General features: G+C 52.9%; 1 protein-coding gene across 1 annotated transcript in view; it reads left to right on the forward strand.

Moving 5' to 3' along the window:
* DPYD (dihydropyrimidine dehydrogenase) overlaps positions 1–16,476 on the forward strand; it is a 521,728-nt gene that overhangs the window by 501,215 nt on the left and 4,037 nt on the right. The window contains exon 21 of the mRNA XM_037051359.1: positions 8,276–8,419. Within this exon, the coding sequence (XP_036907254.1) occupies positions 8,276–8,419 (144 nt within the window). The remainder of the gene's footprint in view (positions 1–8,275; positions 8,420–16,476) is intronic.

Below are 16,476 nucleotides of genomic sequence, written 5' to 3' on the forward strand. Positions count from 1 at the left end.
TGTCACTGCCTTCCTGTTTCAAATAATGTCTGTGAAGCACAAGCAAGCAAAGTGACCTGGTCTCGCTGTCACTGGTCTCGCTGTCACTGGTCTCGCTGTCACTGGTCTCGCTGTCACTGGTCTCCCGCAGATGGAAGCGGAGGCTCCCAGCGAGCCAGTGACCTGCCTCCTGTCCCCCAGGACACACGACCTGTCTGCTGGTAGCACTGTGCCAGGGAAGGCAGGCTCGCCCCCCCTTCAGCTCCCTACAACTTCCGGCGGATCCCCAGTGCGGCCACAGCCGAGGGGATATTGTACCCTGTCTGACGTGGCACTTCCACGCCTGTGGAAGTGTGTGTGATTGGGTTTGTGTGGAATGTGTTTCCGGTAACTTGCTAAGGAGACATCGGACACTATAAAGACAGCGATAGTGTAGCATCGGTTGTAGTGTTGGTGTCCGTTTTAAAAGTCACTTTCATTGTTGTTAGTCATCCACACAGATTTCATCATCCACCGATGAGATAATATAGCTGTGCTGTCCGCGGTGGTTCCTTCCAGCCGTGGGGCCTGAACCAGTTTATGAGCTCAGCCGCCCCGAGAGTTCCGTCAGCGTTACCCGTATTGTTGCCATGTACAGCTGGGGTAGATCCGGCGTGTCCTGCCGGTGCTGGAGGGGAAGAGTCGTCATCTGTGACTCTGTCCAGCACCTCCGCCACCAGCTTCCACCTGGGCATCGACCCCGGGGATGTCCCACTGAGTGTGGAAATAAAACATGTCCCTGGAGAGAACCTCGTGACGTGCCTGGGCCAACCCCCTGGGGTTACAGACGAGAAGACTCACCCTCACAGGGAGTCTCAGGGCACACAGCTTTTGTCCCCAAACCAGCCGGAGCCTCTGCCCCCGCCCCCTTCGTTACCTGCCCCAGAAAGCATCCCCCCCACCCCACCCCCCCACATCAGGTGCATGAGGTTCACATCCGGCGCCTAATCGCTTTCTCAGCAGCTCCGTGGTATTTCATTAACTGCCGCACCTAACACGCTGGCCTTTCACCTGCGCTAATGTGAGCTCATTAAACGGGAGGCCGGTAATAAACAGGACTGAGCCAACACGGGCACTTTGCGTGGTGTGTGTTCAGCATCTTTTTAACTGTGTCTGCGGAGAGCAGTGCCTTCCCCTCTGCAGGTGGTGGAATGAGAAAGAGGAAGTGCAATCCTGAGGATGGACGGGGTCCGACACTCCTCCTGCCCCCCACTCCGTAAGGACCAGGGGGAGCTGGGAGACCCCAACGCTCCGCCCTGCCCTCTGATAGACAGGTCCGATGACCGGGGCTCTGCCGGCTCTCAGTACAGGGAATTGGGACCAGGGGCAGCCTTGCCGAATCTCGTTCTTCTCAGCTGTGAATGGGGACAGCACCCACCTTCCTCAGTCGCTTTGCTGGTGGCCTGGTGGAGAGCAGCACGTCATAAGGTCGCCCGGCCGTAGTTAAGAGCCCTGGTCCCCGCACAGCACGTGGCACCCAGCAAGTCATCCCTCTGTCCGCTCTGCGGACGATCCTTTCGGGCTGAGTTTTCCCCTCTGAGTCCGCACGCCCCTCCATCACCGCCGCCTGTGGTCCCTTCACGGCACAGAGGGAGCCCCCGCCCTCTGCTGTCTTACTGAGCGCAGAGCAGAGGGCAGGCTCCCTGCTGCCCTGCCCCCGGTGCTTTTTCCAGGGTGTCACCCTTCTCTCTGGGAGGGGGGGACCCATCCCCAGAGGGCACCTGTCCCCTTTCCGGGCGCCCCACCTCCGCCTTCGCCATTTGACAATGTGCCTTCCCCTCATCTCTCAGAACTTAGCTCCTCGCCAGGCCCCGGAGAAGAGCCCCGGCCTGCAGCCAGGGTCAGGGACACGCTGTCATTGCTCTTCAGCCCCGTGTGTCCCTCCGCCAGCGCCCTTGGCTCGGGGCCTTAGCCACGCTCTCAACTGTCGCCTCTTTAAGGTCCCAGAGTGGCTTTTATGTATAAGCTCTGTCCGGCACGCTGTGTGGTTTGAATCCAGGCATCACAGCTGTTGTGGAAACACGGTGTGTTTACTTCGTATATGTCTGACTGTCGAAAGAACCTATTCGTATAATTTAATTTCTTCCTGAAAGTGATGGTTTGGGATCGTGTGACATTTCACACCACCAGCCGGATTTTTTAAATACATTCAAGGTATTCATTTATGAAGCTTTAAAAAACTCACCGCGTCTCTATTTCATGCTGAATGAAAAACTCACTCGCCAGGATGTCAGAAGGGGGTGGCCAGGGCAGAAAGGGGGTGGTGAGAATGTGCCCAGAGGAGTCTGGGACACCGTGTGAGGAGTCGGTAAGGATTACATAGGTGCTATGCACACCCAGCTGAGAGCAAAACGCCCAGGGACCATGCGCCCTGTGGAAATGACGGGGAGGGGACCCTCCTAACAAGGGGGGTGCACGCGCGAATGTAGAAACGCAGACTGTGGCGCGCAGTGCGGTCTCAGCAGCTACGGTTTCTGGGGCTGAACTGGTGGGCATTCAGCTCCCAGACACCCCTCCATCAGTGCTCGCACCAGCGCCACGAGTTGGACATTGTCCTCCTCTCTGTGTCGACCAGGAAAATTAGTAGTGGGGAGGTGAGATGATGGCTCAGAGACACACACAGCCCATGAGTGCGACACCGTGATCTGACTGCAAATGTGACTTCCAAGGAAGTCGGCACCCCAACCGCTCTGCCAACGGCGGCTCGCTGCTTTCTCTCTGAAGCATAAACTGTTGTTGCTGTTGACTGATTGAGGCAGCAGATTTTTTAAGTCAAAAAGTCATATGCTTGAGTGTATTGGGTTGAACTAATAGTAATATCTCACTGATGCCCGACTGCAGCGTCCCTGTTGGCACCGCCAGGCACCCCAGACGGGGTGGGGGCCGCAGAGCAGAGACATGGCCCTCCCTCTGACCTCACACCGCTGTCACGGTCTGCCTTCGACGGCATCACGACCAGTCGCTCGCTGTTACCAGTGATTCGGCACGACATGCCAGTGCCTCACAGGGAAAATCTGGGTTTCTGAGGCTAAGCCGTGATGAAATGGATTTGGAACTAAATATCAGGGAAACGTACAAGCAGTCGATCACTCTCACGATGAGGGGACAGGAAGAAGGCAGGCCACCAAATGCGCACAGGACAGAGCAGACTTCTCACCTGTGGCTTCCAGTCAGCCTTGCACCGTGACGGAAATCGGGGTGCGAGGAGCAGAGGCGGGGAACCCCAGCTCCCAGTCTTGTGTGCCCCCACATTGTGTTGGAGGTACCCCCAAACACACGCCAGTGCCTCTTTGAGTTGTTGAAGACCCTTTGAAGGTTGATTCTCTTCATTTTTTCCTCTAATTGTTGGTCATTTGGTGGAAATCGGTTTCCAAGGATAACTGTATAGCATGCCTTCGGGTGACTACAAAAACCAGGTACACTCGAGCGGCAGCTCAGTCCAGCCCAGCCCTCGGGGAGCAATGAGACACCTATACAACCAGTAACAATGGTAACTGTGCATATACCATGTGGATGCCGTTTACCCCGCACTGGAGCACGGAGCAGTTCCTGGCACACAGTAGGCGTCTGACACGGTATTTGTGGAGTACGTGGCAGAAGATAAATAATCCGAGTCAGAAGTGAAGAATGTGTTTTGTAAAAGGAAAAGTCATTCCTGAAAATTGGAACATTCTTTACGTCTAATTATTCTCAGTTTGTCAGTGCATACACAAACATACACGCATTAACGAACACAAACACACCCGTATCCAATCCATTTACATGGGTTTTGGATTATATTGAGTGTATGCATATATATATATATATATATATATATATATATATATATATATGTGTGTGTGTGTGTGTGTGTGTGTGTGTATGTGTGCATACATATATATATGTATGCATACATATATATGCATACATATATATACATATATATGTATATATCAGGTATATATATGCAATATATATTGCACTTCCTATGAGCCTGAAGTCCTCTTCTCTTTTAGCTTATCCCCATTTGGATAGCAAAGTAATTACTTTTCCTGCCATTTTTGTCACCAATCAGATAAGGGAGTGTGATTAGGGAAATAGAGCTGATCCGTGTCCGTACCACGACTGGTGCTGTCAGCCCCTTGCTTCCATGCTCATAGAAAGTCTGCCACTTACACTGGAAGATAGCAGCTCCCGCTTCTATTAGGAACAAGAACCCTCTTCTACTCCGCACTGTGCTCAATTACCGTTGGATTGATCCATGAATACGTTATGATCCAAAGAGACTTCTTTACCTTAAAGCTTTGTGGGTTTAAGGTGTCGTGGTTGATTCATTACGTTGTCACTTTTCTGTCGGCCGTGGAATGCTCTCTCGGCCCGGCACGGCAGCTTTAGCGTGAGATACTGTTATCTTCAAATGAGTAGGATTTAGCTCTTCTGGTGAGAACAAATTCATCAGCGACGAATCCCCGGAGAAGCCATTGAAACAAAAGTCACACCATTTCTGAGCGTTTTCCCTTCACCGGTTACAGAGCAGCTTTTGAGAGTTCTAAAGAACTTTTGCCTTTGTTTGAAATGTATAGCACGGGCCTCCAGCCCCCTCACCTCGAGTTACCAAGGGCTGCCGCTTTTCCGGCAAGAAAATAATGAACGATGTGGATTCGCGCCTGCTGCTGGCTGCGATAGGAAATCAATTAGCTATATGTTCAGGCAGAGATTTGAACTAATCACTTTATTAGTCATCACTGATGGCTCGCATGCACTGTGGCCAACTATGCCTTCATCTCTGCTCTCTCTGAGTTTTCATCTGCGTTGCTTTGTTTCTCTGGCAAGATCAGAACACACACGCCCAAAGGGAATTATGCGCAGACGTGATCCTTTGGTGCAGGGACAATTGATCTTCTTCGTTTTTGGAGAGCTTCGCTTTTACAATGTTTGGTACGCAAATATCCCGGAGGCATCTTAATACATGCAATGTGATTTAAAAACAGAAACAAGAACAAAAGCACGCAGCCCTGGCCGGTGTGGCTCCGTGGGTTGGAGCGTGGTCCCGCCACCTTTCGGTTTCAGGCTCCATCCCCACTGCGGGCACGCGCACAGTCCCTTGGCTGGGCTGTGTCCTGGAGGCAACCAATCGGTGCTTCAATCTCACATCGATGTCTTTTTCTCACTCCCTCCCTCTCTCTCTAAAAAGCAATAAAAAAATGTCCTAGGGTGATATTTTCTGTAATTGTTTGCAGTGGTCGACCGCATTTGCCTCGAAGATAAAAAAATAAAAATTAAGTTTACAGAAAGCATTTAACTTTCTTATAGGAATGCAGAAAACCTTGAACTTCTCAAAGCTGCCTGGGCCGGGGACTGTCTGGGTGGCAGTGAGGACTACACCCTGAGGGACCCTCGTCTGCTGGAGATGAGGACCAGGGGTGGGCAGGGCAGTCATGGACATTTTACATGGGCGGGCTTTCAGTGTAACGAAAAACCGGGCAACATTTTTCCTCCTTTTCCGTTGACTCTTCAAGCCCACAGTACATTCCGTGCAGAGCCTCTCCTTAGGACTAATTATGAAAATGAGCACGTCTTAGAATCAAACACCGTCGGCCAGAAAAAGGCTGCATCATTTGCACACGGCAAATGCGGTCAGCCACTGCAAACAATTGCAGAAAATATCAGGCTGGTAGGTATTTACCAAGGCTGTGTTCTGTTCAGCACCAAGGGATTTTCTGTTGTTAGTGTTATTATTAATTTCCATCGTTGGAACAATTTGAAATCACCATTGTTTAAATTGAAACTCTATTTCTCTCCCTTTGGATAATGAATATAGTAAAAATGAGGGGGAGGCCTCCTCTGGTCTGTGTTTAAAAGGGGAAGAATCAGAGAGTTCCAAGAGTGACTTCCCGGGATGACTTAGGGAACTCCCAGGTTGGGTTAGATGGCGCTGGGCAAGGTAAGACCCCATCAGGGAGGCAGGACGGCGCTACGGGTTTCCACCGAACCCACCGCCGGGGGTCTGCGAGGACCGAGGTCCTGGGTTTCAACACAACGTGCCCGAAGATCTTCAAGAATGCAAGGTTGAGCCCTGGCTGGTGTAGCTCAGTGGATTGAGCACGGGCCTGTGAGGCAAAGGGTCGCCGGTTCGATTCCCAGTCAGGGCACAAGCCTGGGTTGCAGGCCAGGTCCCCAGTAGGGGACACATGAGAGGCAACCACACATTGATGTCTTTCTCCCTTCCTTCTCCTCTCTAAAACTAGATAAATAAAATATTTTTAAAAAAAAGAATTCAAGGTTGGAAGTAAGGGGGCGTGGTATGCAGGAGAACGGAGGGAGGGACACCCCAATGGGCTTCTGTCATGGGCAGAAGCATCTACCTCCTTGTAAGATGTTATTGGGGTCCCAGGGAGTTTTCGGACACTGAGTGTAATCCCTACCCCCTTACCGGAAAGAGGCATTTTCAAAGAGGACATTTCAAACAAGCATTATATTTTATCCATTAAAAAGGCTTATGTATGTGTTAAGTGGTGAGGATTTGTTTTATACTTATTTATTTCATGCTTTTAAAAATGACAGCATCAACTTATTTTATGGTAAAAATCAATATAGTGTATTCTCTTTCTCCATCACATCACTTCATATTACTGCAGTCATTAAATAGTGTGATTTCGGAAAGCATGAAGGTGTGGTGAGGAAGATACAGTTCCAGTTTAATTGTATATAAATTAACTCGGCGTTCATCGCATGGTTCCCATTTGTTTGACTTGTTGACATAATCACAGTAAATGGATAATGGAAAAAACAGCCTCTGGTATTGCCACGTGCGCATGCTCTGCTCAAATAAATTTTCAGTTGCCGCCTGGCTTAATTAGAGCACCTTTCAGTTCCGTCTCCCCTGCCTGCTGGCGACCCTGGAAGGTGAGGGAGCATGTCCTCCTAGGGCACCTTGCTCCCTGGGAAGGGGGGGCCAGGGTTTTGAATTCGGAAATGTGCTTTCTCGCCTACGGGCCTGCTGGTCCAGACACTAGTGCGACAGAGTGCCACCCTCCGTCAGCAAGACCAGCAGTGTGCGACCTCGCTCATCTCACAGCACACACATAACCTGATCACTCAAGTTCTGTGGCACACCAAAACATGTATTTTTTTGCCAGTCTGACCAAAAAAGGCTTGATTTTCATTGATTCTTTACAAAAAAAAAAAAGAATAGTGATTGAAATGACCTACCTTTGTTGTTCCAGCATGACTTTTTATAAAATCAGTTGCCTGTACACTTGTATATTTCTGGTACCAAGAGGGAACCAATCAGACACAACCTTACTGTGTGAAGTGACCAATAAGATGCACTCTGTCACATGACCTGTGTGGCTATGGTTCCAGACAGACCATGCGCACTGCACGGCCACTGCTGTGTTAGACCATCGAAGAGAAGTCAGTGCCCTGACTAAACGGCCAGATGTTTCGTGTTTTGCACGCGTGCCAGTGCGCCATGTTATACCAGTTGACCGTCACTGAGCTGGATGAATGAATAGTGTGAGGGTGCTTTCTTGTTGACCGTTTTCCCACACCACACAGGTGTCTTTCTGAATGAGCTTCGTGAAGTCCAGCTGAATAACCTTGAGGTTTAAAGTTCAATGGCGTGATTTTGGATACTGGTGGAACTGGTTTAAGTACTTGGGGATTTCCTCTGCTTTTTCACTTCTATTTCGGTCTCCTTCACACAAAATAAAATTTATTTCCTGTACCGAGAAATCAGTATTTTCACCATTTTGTTTTTAGCTCTTCCAGTAAATTGCAATCAACATTCATTACCAGCTTTAAAGAGATGTAGTAAGAATTTGAACACAATAACACGGGGATACGGATCAGAACTCCAGCAAAGGACCTTCGCCATCAACAGAAGCGTCTGTCAGGGCTGTCGCCGCGTCTGTGTTGTGCCAAGGACCCGACGAAGGGGGAAGAAGCAGCGATGATCTCACCCCTGTCTGCGCGAACCAGACCGAGGGCCTGACCGCTGTGGCTTCGGTGGGCGGCTTTGGTCTACGGCTGTGAACCCTCTTCCGTTTAGAGATGCGTGTTCATCCACGTTTTCGTATCTCAGACACACGTACTTGGGAAGAGCACGCTACCCCTGTGTCCTCTCTAATAATTAACAGAATCTGGCACCTGGCACCCAGGGGCCCGGGGAGGACGGTGCACATGAAACTGTCTCAAACGCGCCTTCGCTGGCGCGCATTTGCGTTTATGTCCTCCCAAGCTAACGTGCTGTCTTATTCATGTGCTTCCCTTGCAGAAACTGCCAAGTTTCGGACCCTACCTGGAGCAGCGGAAGAAGATCATAGCCGAGCACAAGATTAAACTGAAAGAAGAGGATGCGGCTTTTCCGCCCCTGGAGAGACGACTCTTTCTCCGCAAAAAGCCTGTTCCTTCCATCAAGGTAAACGTGAAGCCACGTCGCAACGGGTGTGTTTGGCTGTTGGAATATGCAGTGTGGTTTGGTGTCTGTGGGCTGTCATCACGGACCACCCCCACCCGGGGCCGCCGCCGCGCAGCACAGGGGCAGCCACAGCCAACACCAAGCTGCCTGTCATGTTTTTTCGGAGCCTGCTCTTCCTCCCCAGTCCTGCGTCTCCGTGAACAGCACCCCATCCACGCTCTCTCCTGAGCCGGCCTGGGTTCCACCCTGTCCCGTGTCCACTCCTGAGTCGGTCCCCAGGGTCTGCCCCTTCCGTTGGTCTCTCCTGGCCCCTCTTCTTCGGTCCTCCCCTTTCTGCGGGGGCCTTAATATAATACAGGCTTCGCATAGCCTTTCCTGGGATTCCGGGGCCCCGGCCTGCTGACCTCCCCGCCTCTGTCTCCGCTCTTATCTGGTGCATCCTCCAACCACACGCTGTGCACACGTGACTCAGACGTGGCCCCCACGCTGTGGATGTATTGTGGCACACATGTGCACTGGTGCATCCTCCAACCACGTGTTCTGCACATGCGACTCAGATGTGGTGCACACGAGACTCAGATGTGGCCCCCACGCTCTGCACACGAGACTCGGACGTGGCCCCCACGCTGTGGATGTATTCTAGCACACACGTGCACTGGTGCATCCTCCAACCACATGTTCTGCACACGTGACTCAGACGTGGCCCCCACGCTGTGGATGTATTGTGGCACACATGTGCACTGGTGCATCCTCCAACCACGTGTTCTGCACATGCGACTCAGATGTGGTGCACACGCTCTGCACACGAGACTCGGACGTGGCCCCCACGCTGTGGATGTATTCTAGCACACACGTGCACTGGTGCATCCTCCAACCACATGTTCTGCACACGAGACTCAGACGTGGCCCCCGCGCTGTGGGTGTATTCTGGCACGCACACGCAGGCACGTGTACACGTGTTCCCTCTGCTGCCTCATTACCGCTTTTCTGTTTTCCCTGCAGTTTCTTCCGCTGGTGGCGCCCCGTGTTTCCTCACCCACTTCCGGGGGGCCTGGCCGACCTGTGTCCAGGCCTTGGGGGTTTTCTCCACCCGCCTGTTCTGTGCAGCTGGTTCTTCCCCCGCCCCGCTGGCCTCCGTGTGGATCCCTTGTTCCACAGTGTGAACTCCCATGCGCTGCCCCGTCTGTCTCCTTGGCCACGGCGGGGTGTCATCCCTGAGCGCTGTGGAAGGAGCCCCAGCGCCCCACGAAGCTAACTCCGCCCGCTGTCTGGGCAGGTCCTCCAGTCCTGGGTTCAGGGTTCTCTCTGACCAGGGCCCCTTCTCCCCTGGTTACGAGGGTGACAGTCTTACTTCCAAGCCAGCCATGCGCAGTAGCTCCCTCCTCTTCTGTTTGCCGCTCCTCTCCCAAGCCTCAGCGAGGATGTCAGGGGCCAGAGCCCCAGCAGGGGGCGCCGTCTCCGTCACCCGTCAGGCGGTATTTCCAGAGCATCTGCTCTGTGGCCAACACTGAGCTGGGGACCAGACCTGTGTGCAGGGACGTGTGGGCGTGGCCCACGGCTGAGGGGCCTCCCGGTCAGGGCAGAGATGGGGCACCATTTACCCTGAACCGCCCGCAACCCAGGAAGTGGGCTAGACAGTGGGAACGCAACAGGAATTTTAACGAGGAGGAAATCTCTCCTGACGGAGCTCGGAGTCTAACGAGGGAGAAAGACACGTGTTAGAAATTATTTACAGTTCAATCCAATGTGTACCAGACGCTCCGGGAGTGCAGAGAAGTGGGGAGGATTAGTTCCGCCTTGGCTGGTCGCGGAGAGCTTCCCAGAGATGCGATATTTAACACGGAGTTTAACAAATTAGTGCTAATTAAGCAGAGAATTAATAATAAGAGCTAATATTTATTAAGTCCTTGTGCGGTTTCAGGCCCTGTTTTCCGTGTTTACGAATTACCTCGTTTCATCTCACAGTAACCCAGTCAGCTGTCAGGTACCTGTATTTTCCCTGCTTTACCAGTTAAGTGATTGGCAAACAGAGAAGTTAAGTAACTTGCCCGAGATCACACAGCTAAGAAAGTGTCAAAGCCAAGGTTTTATTCCACAGTCTGCTTCTGGAACGGGGCCCTCACGCACTACCCTCTGCTGTCTCTCGCAGAAGGAAGATGAGGAAGGTAGCACTTCGAGTGAGTTGTGTGTTTGGAAAGCGTTGTGTTCAAGCCTGCTTGCACTAACTCGCAGCCATGGGGCCTGGGGCCTTCGATCCGTTGTGCGGTCCCCGGACAAACAGGCGGTGACATCCAAGAGGCAGGCTCGTTCTTGGTCGGTGGGGCCCCTTCCTGGAAGGGCAGACCTGGCGGTGGTGATCTTGATCGTTGTTGACGACGTGGTGTCCCAGGGTGGGGGGAGGTGCTGACTGAACCGCCAGAGTCTCAGCTGCCGCATCGGGGTTATTCCTGTGTCACTCTGTGGCCGGGCGTCCTGGAGAACAGCGTCCCTGCTGACCAGCCTGGCCTTGCCTCCGGAGACGCTGGAGAGTGGCCTCAGGGGCCCTCCTTCCTACCCCAGATGGGTCGGGGGGCTCACAGGACAGCCAGGCATCCAGGGGACTCTCTTGTCACCACCTGCACGGCCCCGTCTGCGTCCCCAACAACACAGCATTTCCCAGGTGTGCCACCGCGCTGGGGAGCCACCGCACCTGGGAGGAAATGGGAGTGGATTTGCCTCGGAAGAAGGGCCTCAGAGTCAGGGCCGGGAGGCTGAGGGAAGGGTGGGCTGAAATGGGAAGGAGGGCGGCTTCTCGTAAACACCCACTGGGACCTTCCAAAGGCACAACTGCCGCGTTCGGCAGAGGAGAGAAACCGAGCGGGAGGCAGCCCGTGTACTCACCGAGGGGCAAGGCAGCGAGGGGCACACCGCCTGGGCTCCGGGAGGGGCCTGCTGTGTCACCAGGGAGCTGTCATGGAGACCGGAGGGTCTGCCGAGACTTAGGGGCCCTGGACGTGCCCCACCTCTGCCGACGTCCCTGGGCCGGAACCTGCAGTCTCTCGAGGAAGCCAGGACGGGAGGGCCCCTCCCTCGTGTCTCCGCAGGTCAGGGTGGGGAGAGGATGGCTGGGGGCACACCCAGCTGCACCGCCCCTGCTGCTCCGACTGGGAGGAGGACCGCATCCGTGAGGCTGGAAGAGCACCTGGCCGGAGACCGGCAGCCTGATCAAGTGGGTTATTATTTCAGTTGACTTGTGAGAGAAAGGAGAAGAGTGTGGTACTGAGATGAAAGTGGGAGGCCATAGTAGACACGACGGAACATAAACGAGATGATGCCGGAAGAGAACAGCCAAGGGTGTCGCCCACAGGTGTCAGAGGAGAACCTTCTTACTCGTCCTAACAAATCACAGAGAAAACTCATCAACCTGAACGTCTAAAAACATGGACACATGTGTTGAAAATCAGCCCTGCAGTCTCACGAGCACGCTGTGTGGTGTGACCCGTGCAGGACCGTGGGGACCGGGTGGTCCTTCCTGTCTGGAGTGAGCAGGTCTAACCACGGGGTTGGAGCCATCAGCACGCATGCGTGGTGACCCCCAGACTGGAAGGTGACGCCCAGGAGAGGGCAGGTGCAAGAGAGGGGGACAGAGGAAAAGCAGAAACGCATCCTGGGGTGACACCACAGACCCCACAACCAGCAGGTTAATACGGACAGGCGAGGGGAGGCCCTGTGGACGCCCTCACCGCCTCCAGGGAGCCCACTCCACCCAAGGCAAAGCACCTGGAAAATTACCGACTCCCCTGTTGGAAGTTTAGTCTCACGGAAGAGAGAGAAGCGACAAGGGGACCGGTGGCCTTGGCTTATTTCCAGCTCCTTAGAACAGTCTGTTTGGGGAGATGGCAGCTAAAGGCTTCTTGAAGGGAAGTAACCATCCGTTCACCTCGGAGTTCACTGGACCTCGGAAAGGAGGTCTGAGCTGAGATACGCAGGTGTCCCCGCGCTGGTAAACCCAGGTTCCTGTGGTCAACGACCCAAACGCGAAGGTGGATGGGGAAGATGGAGGGGCTGCTGAGCCGCAACCTGATGACGCCCACCCTGCGTCCCCCAGGGCGTGAGCAGGGGGCTGAGCGTTTATAGAGCTCAGTACCCATCGGTCCTGGGAGAACACGCAAGTCACAGGTCACCAGTGGTGATCAAAAGAGTGTCACCAAGGCTTAAGGATGTGTCACAAGTACCCAAGCCAGAGATTGTAATTTGGAGAAAATATTAGATACGATGGAAAAACATTTTGTCTATAAAAAGGTAAAAAAAGAGGGAAAGTACACCCACCCCTCAGAGCAGATGGTGTACTGTTAACTCAAAATTAGAGAGACCTGTTCAACTAGTGTTTTTCTAGCCTCCCCAGAGAGACTGTTCTCAGCACCACAAAGGACAGGCGGAGCCTGCCGGAGCCACGCGCGCTCGGGTGGGAAGGCCACGGCAAGGCCACGTGTGGCCTCACCGAGTGCGTCGAAGTCCAGTCAGCACCTGGCAAGAGGTTGCTGCTCTGAAGCCTGGCCGCACCCCAGTTTAAAAGGGTACAGTGACGAGGACCAGGGGGCTGTCCCCAACCGTCCCCAGACGCGCCCGCACCTCGCCCGTCGGTCCCTGTCACTAAGAAGTTGCCTCCCGCCCCGCCCTCTCTTCCCCACTTCAGCCCCTGGGTCCCCACGTGCTTCTGTTCTGTGTCTTAGTTTGGCCCCCTGCCCCCCCTCACAGGGGGTCATGCAGGACATCCAGAACACGTTGCGTGCTTGTTGAGTGTTTTATTTTAAGATTTATTTATTTATTTTTAGAGAGAGGGGAAGGGAGGAGAAAGAGAGAGGAACATCACTGTGTGGTTGCCTCTTGCGCCCCCTACTGGGGAACCTGGCCCATGACCCAGGCGTGTGCCCTGACTGGGTATTGAACTGGGGACCCTCTGGTTTCACAGGCCGGCACTCCCGGCACTGAGCCACACCGGCCAGGGCTGCACACTTGTTTGTGAATGACCTCGCTGTATCACACTGCTGGGACATGTGTTGCCCCAGGTTCTGCAGAGGAGGAAGAGGTGGGCGTGGTCGGGGACAAGGTAAAAGTGGACGGAAAGCTTGAAATCTGATCCAAGTAAAATTCTACAAAGACCGTTGAACTGTAGGCCGGAGAACAATAGCAAAAGATGAAGTTATTAAGAGTCAGCATAAAATCTGTAAGAACAAACCGAATTATCTCATTTATGAGACAAGCAGTGTGCTCGGGGAAAAGATGGGAACAGGTAACATCGGGAACAGTCCAGATAAGGAAATGGCGGCGCCGTTAGGCACCAACAGTTAAACATCGGACCCCTTTCAGACAGACTGCGCAGTAATGGCCCTGCAGTGCGCTGTCCGTGGTCCTGACCTGGAGTGACCTGGATTTCAGACGTCTGCTAATCAGATGTCTAGAAGACCCCAACCTAGGGAGAACAGTTAACCATCACAACTTGAAAATACTTCAGTCACTAATAAAAAATTAGGCCAAAAGCAACAGGTGCGTGCTGAGCACCCTGTTGGTGTGGCAGGGACGTGGGGCGGGGCCCGCCAGCTCCTCCCCCACCCGCCCGAAACCTTCCCCCACCCATCCGAAACCTTCTATCAGAATTATTCAACATGAATATTGACGGAGCTCTAGCTTTCAAAAAGTACTTTCAGTCACCCCAAACAAATGATCCATCGAGAAGGATGTGACTCTGGAATCTGTGGTCCGCAACAGGACCTTCAGGAGCACACCTCTGAATCAACCAAATCAGCTGTACTTTAAAGAGCTAAAGATCACTTTCTCTGCACAGAGATTCACACGTAAACTCTCCCACAGACCAGGGGTGGCCGCAGCTGACTGTCACACTTATGCGTGGCCACACCTGCTTGGGATGAGGAGTGTAGGTTCCCTACTCTCCACGGGCGTGTGCCCAAGAGGGACTAGCCTAGCCCTGTGTGCCTCACTGACCGTGCAAATGTCGTAGTGAACTCCAGACTCCAGGGTGTGTGCTCAGGGTCCTTGTAAGCTGGAAGTATGCCTGGAGGCTTTGAGTTGGAAACAGATGTCCGCGTGGTCAGCCGCGTAGAATGACAATTTATTTTCTTGGATATTCCTTTCCAAAAATAATTGAAAATACTTGTCATTCTTTAATCCTCTTCCAGGTTAAAAACATTTGTATTTTTTAAAGATTTTATTACTTTATTTTTAGGGAGAGAATAAGGGAGGGAGAAAGAGAGGGAGCGAAGCATCTACGTGTGAGAGAGACATCAGTCGGCTGCCTCTTGCTTGGCCCCCGCCAGGACGGCCCACAGCTCAGGGCTGTGACCTGACCAGGGATTGAATGGCAGCCTTTCACCCTGTGAGATGACACCCGCTGAGCCGCACCGGTCAGGGCTATAATTTTCTTAAGGACTATAATGAACCAGGAGGGGGGTGCCTTTTAACACCAAGTGCTAATAACTTACAGAGGCTCTAAGGACCTTGTTTTGCTTAGTTTCGCATTTAAATGATGATGTTTCAGTAAATAACAACAGCCAGTCTCCAATATAGAGCAAAAGCCATGTTTAACACGAACTTGCTTCCGACAAGGAAGGCTGTCAGAACGACACACTTCACGTGCGGCGGGCCGGGCCATCGGGGGGACCACGGAGGGAGTTTCCCATCTCATCGTCTCTGAACATCATCTCCCGGTGATGTGCGTGGAGCCGTAATCTGACTCAGTGAAACAACCGTTTTGACTGATGTATTGACTAGATTAAAAACAAGTCTTGACTACCACATATAAATAGCCTTCCATAGCCAGAGAGTGACTTCATGCATCTACTCTCTTAAGATATTACTGGAAAGTGTTAGACCTACCCAGACACTTTGATAATGACCATTTGTCTTTAAAGAAGTACTCAGATCTGTTTGTGAATTTCCTAGTACACGTCCATTAAGCCAGCGGGTAGCTCTTAGCCCACAGATACGTGCCGACACTATGCTGGGTATTTAGTGCATAGGTAAAAAACAGATACGTTTGTTTTAATGTGTGTTTGACTGCCTGTTAGGTTTCAGGGGTCTGCAGGAACGGGATACACCATGCGAGACCCAAAAATGAAAAAAAAACCCACGAAGAGCAGGCATACAGGAAACTAAGTAAAGAAAACATCTATAACATGAAGTAGAAAACGCTACACAGAGAAACGAGATGAGTCAGCCCAGCAGAGCGCTCACGGGTGTGGGCTTTTGGGTCAGACCGCGGCGGTCTGGGTCTCTGTTCCCTGCCTCTTGGCTGACCTTGAACAACCCGGGTAAGAACTGTGTGGCTCCACACCTACCTGTTTTCTTCTTAAATAAATGCACCCGGCCCTTCGTGTCCACAGGTTTTCCATCTGCAGGTTCAACCAGCACAGATCAGTAATGGTATCGTGCGCGCCCAACTGTGGACTGAAAATACCGCCGTTTGTGACATGCGGTTGGTTCAGTTCGCCAGTGCACAGGGCCGGCCGTACAGTCAGAGTTATGTGCGCATTCTCCCTGCAGGGTGTTGTCCACCCCGAGTCCCCTCGTTGTTTCAGAGTCGCCTTGCTCAATTTTGTAACCTCCGACCTCAGCCACCCGATCATCTATGACGTGTGAGGTTTAAAGGAGAAAATGCTGAAGTGACGGCATTGGCCTGATGCGTAGTGAGAACGGAAAAGCTGTCTGTTGTCCCCAGTTCCACACCGTAGATCAGATACTGCCGGCCCTTCAGTGGCGGTGGGGGGAAGAACAGCAAGAGAAACGGGGCGGGGGCAGGGAAGAGACAGAGAGAGACCGCCCGCCCTTGGGTGAGGAGGAGGAGAAGGGCGGCCAGCGGACAGGCTCAGCAGTGGCGGCAGGGGAGCGGCCCCTGAGGAGGGGCAGGACGTCTCCGAGTGGAGACAGGAAGGAAGGGCCATCTGGACTGAGAACGTGGCACGAACTTGGGCGCCGGAGCAGTCGATTGGCAAAGGGGTCCAGGTCAGCTGACACGCCGCGTTTGGGGGTGAGGGCGAGACCCAGGAGTGCGTGTCAGTTGG

Source organism: Sturnira hondurensis, unplaced genomic scaffold, assembly GCF_014824575.4.
Source record: "Sturnira hondurensis isolate 20B ecotype Veracruz unplaced genomic scaffold, ASM1482457v3 Scaffold0007217, whole genome shotgun sequence".
NCBI classification, from domain to species: Eukaryota; Metazoa; Chordata; class Mammalia; order Chiroptera; family Phyllostomidae; genus Sturnira; species Sturnira hondurensis.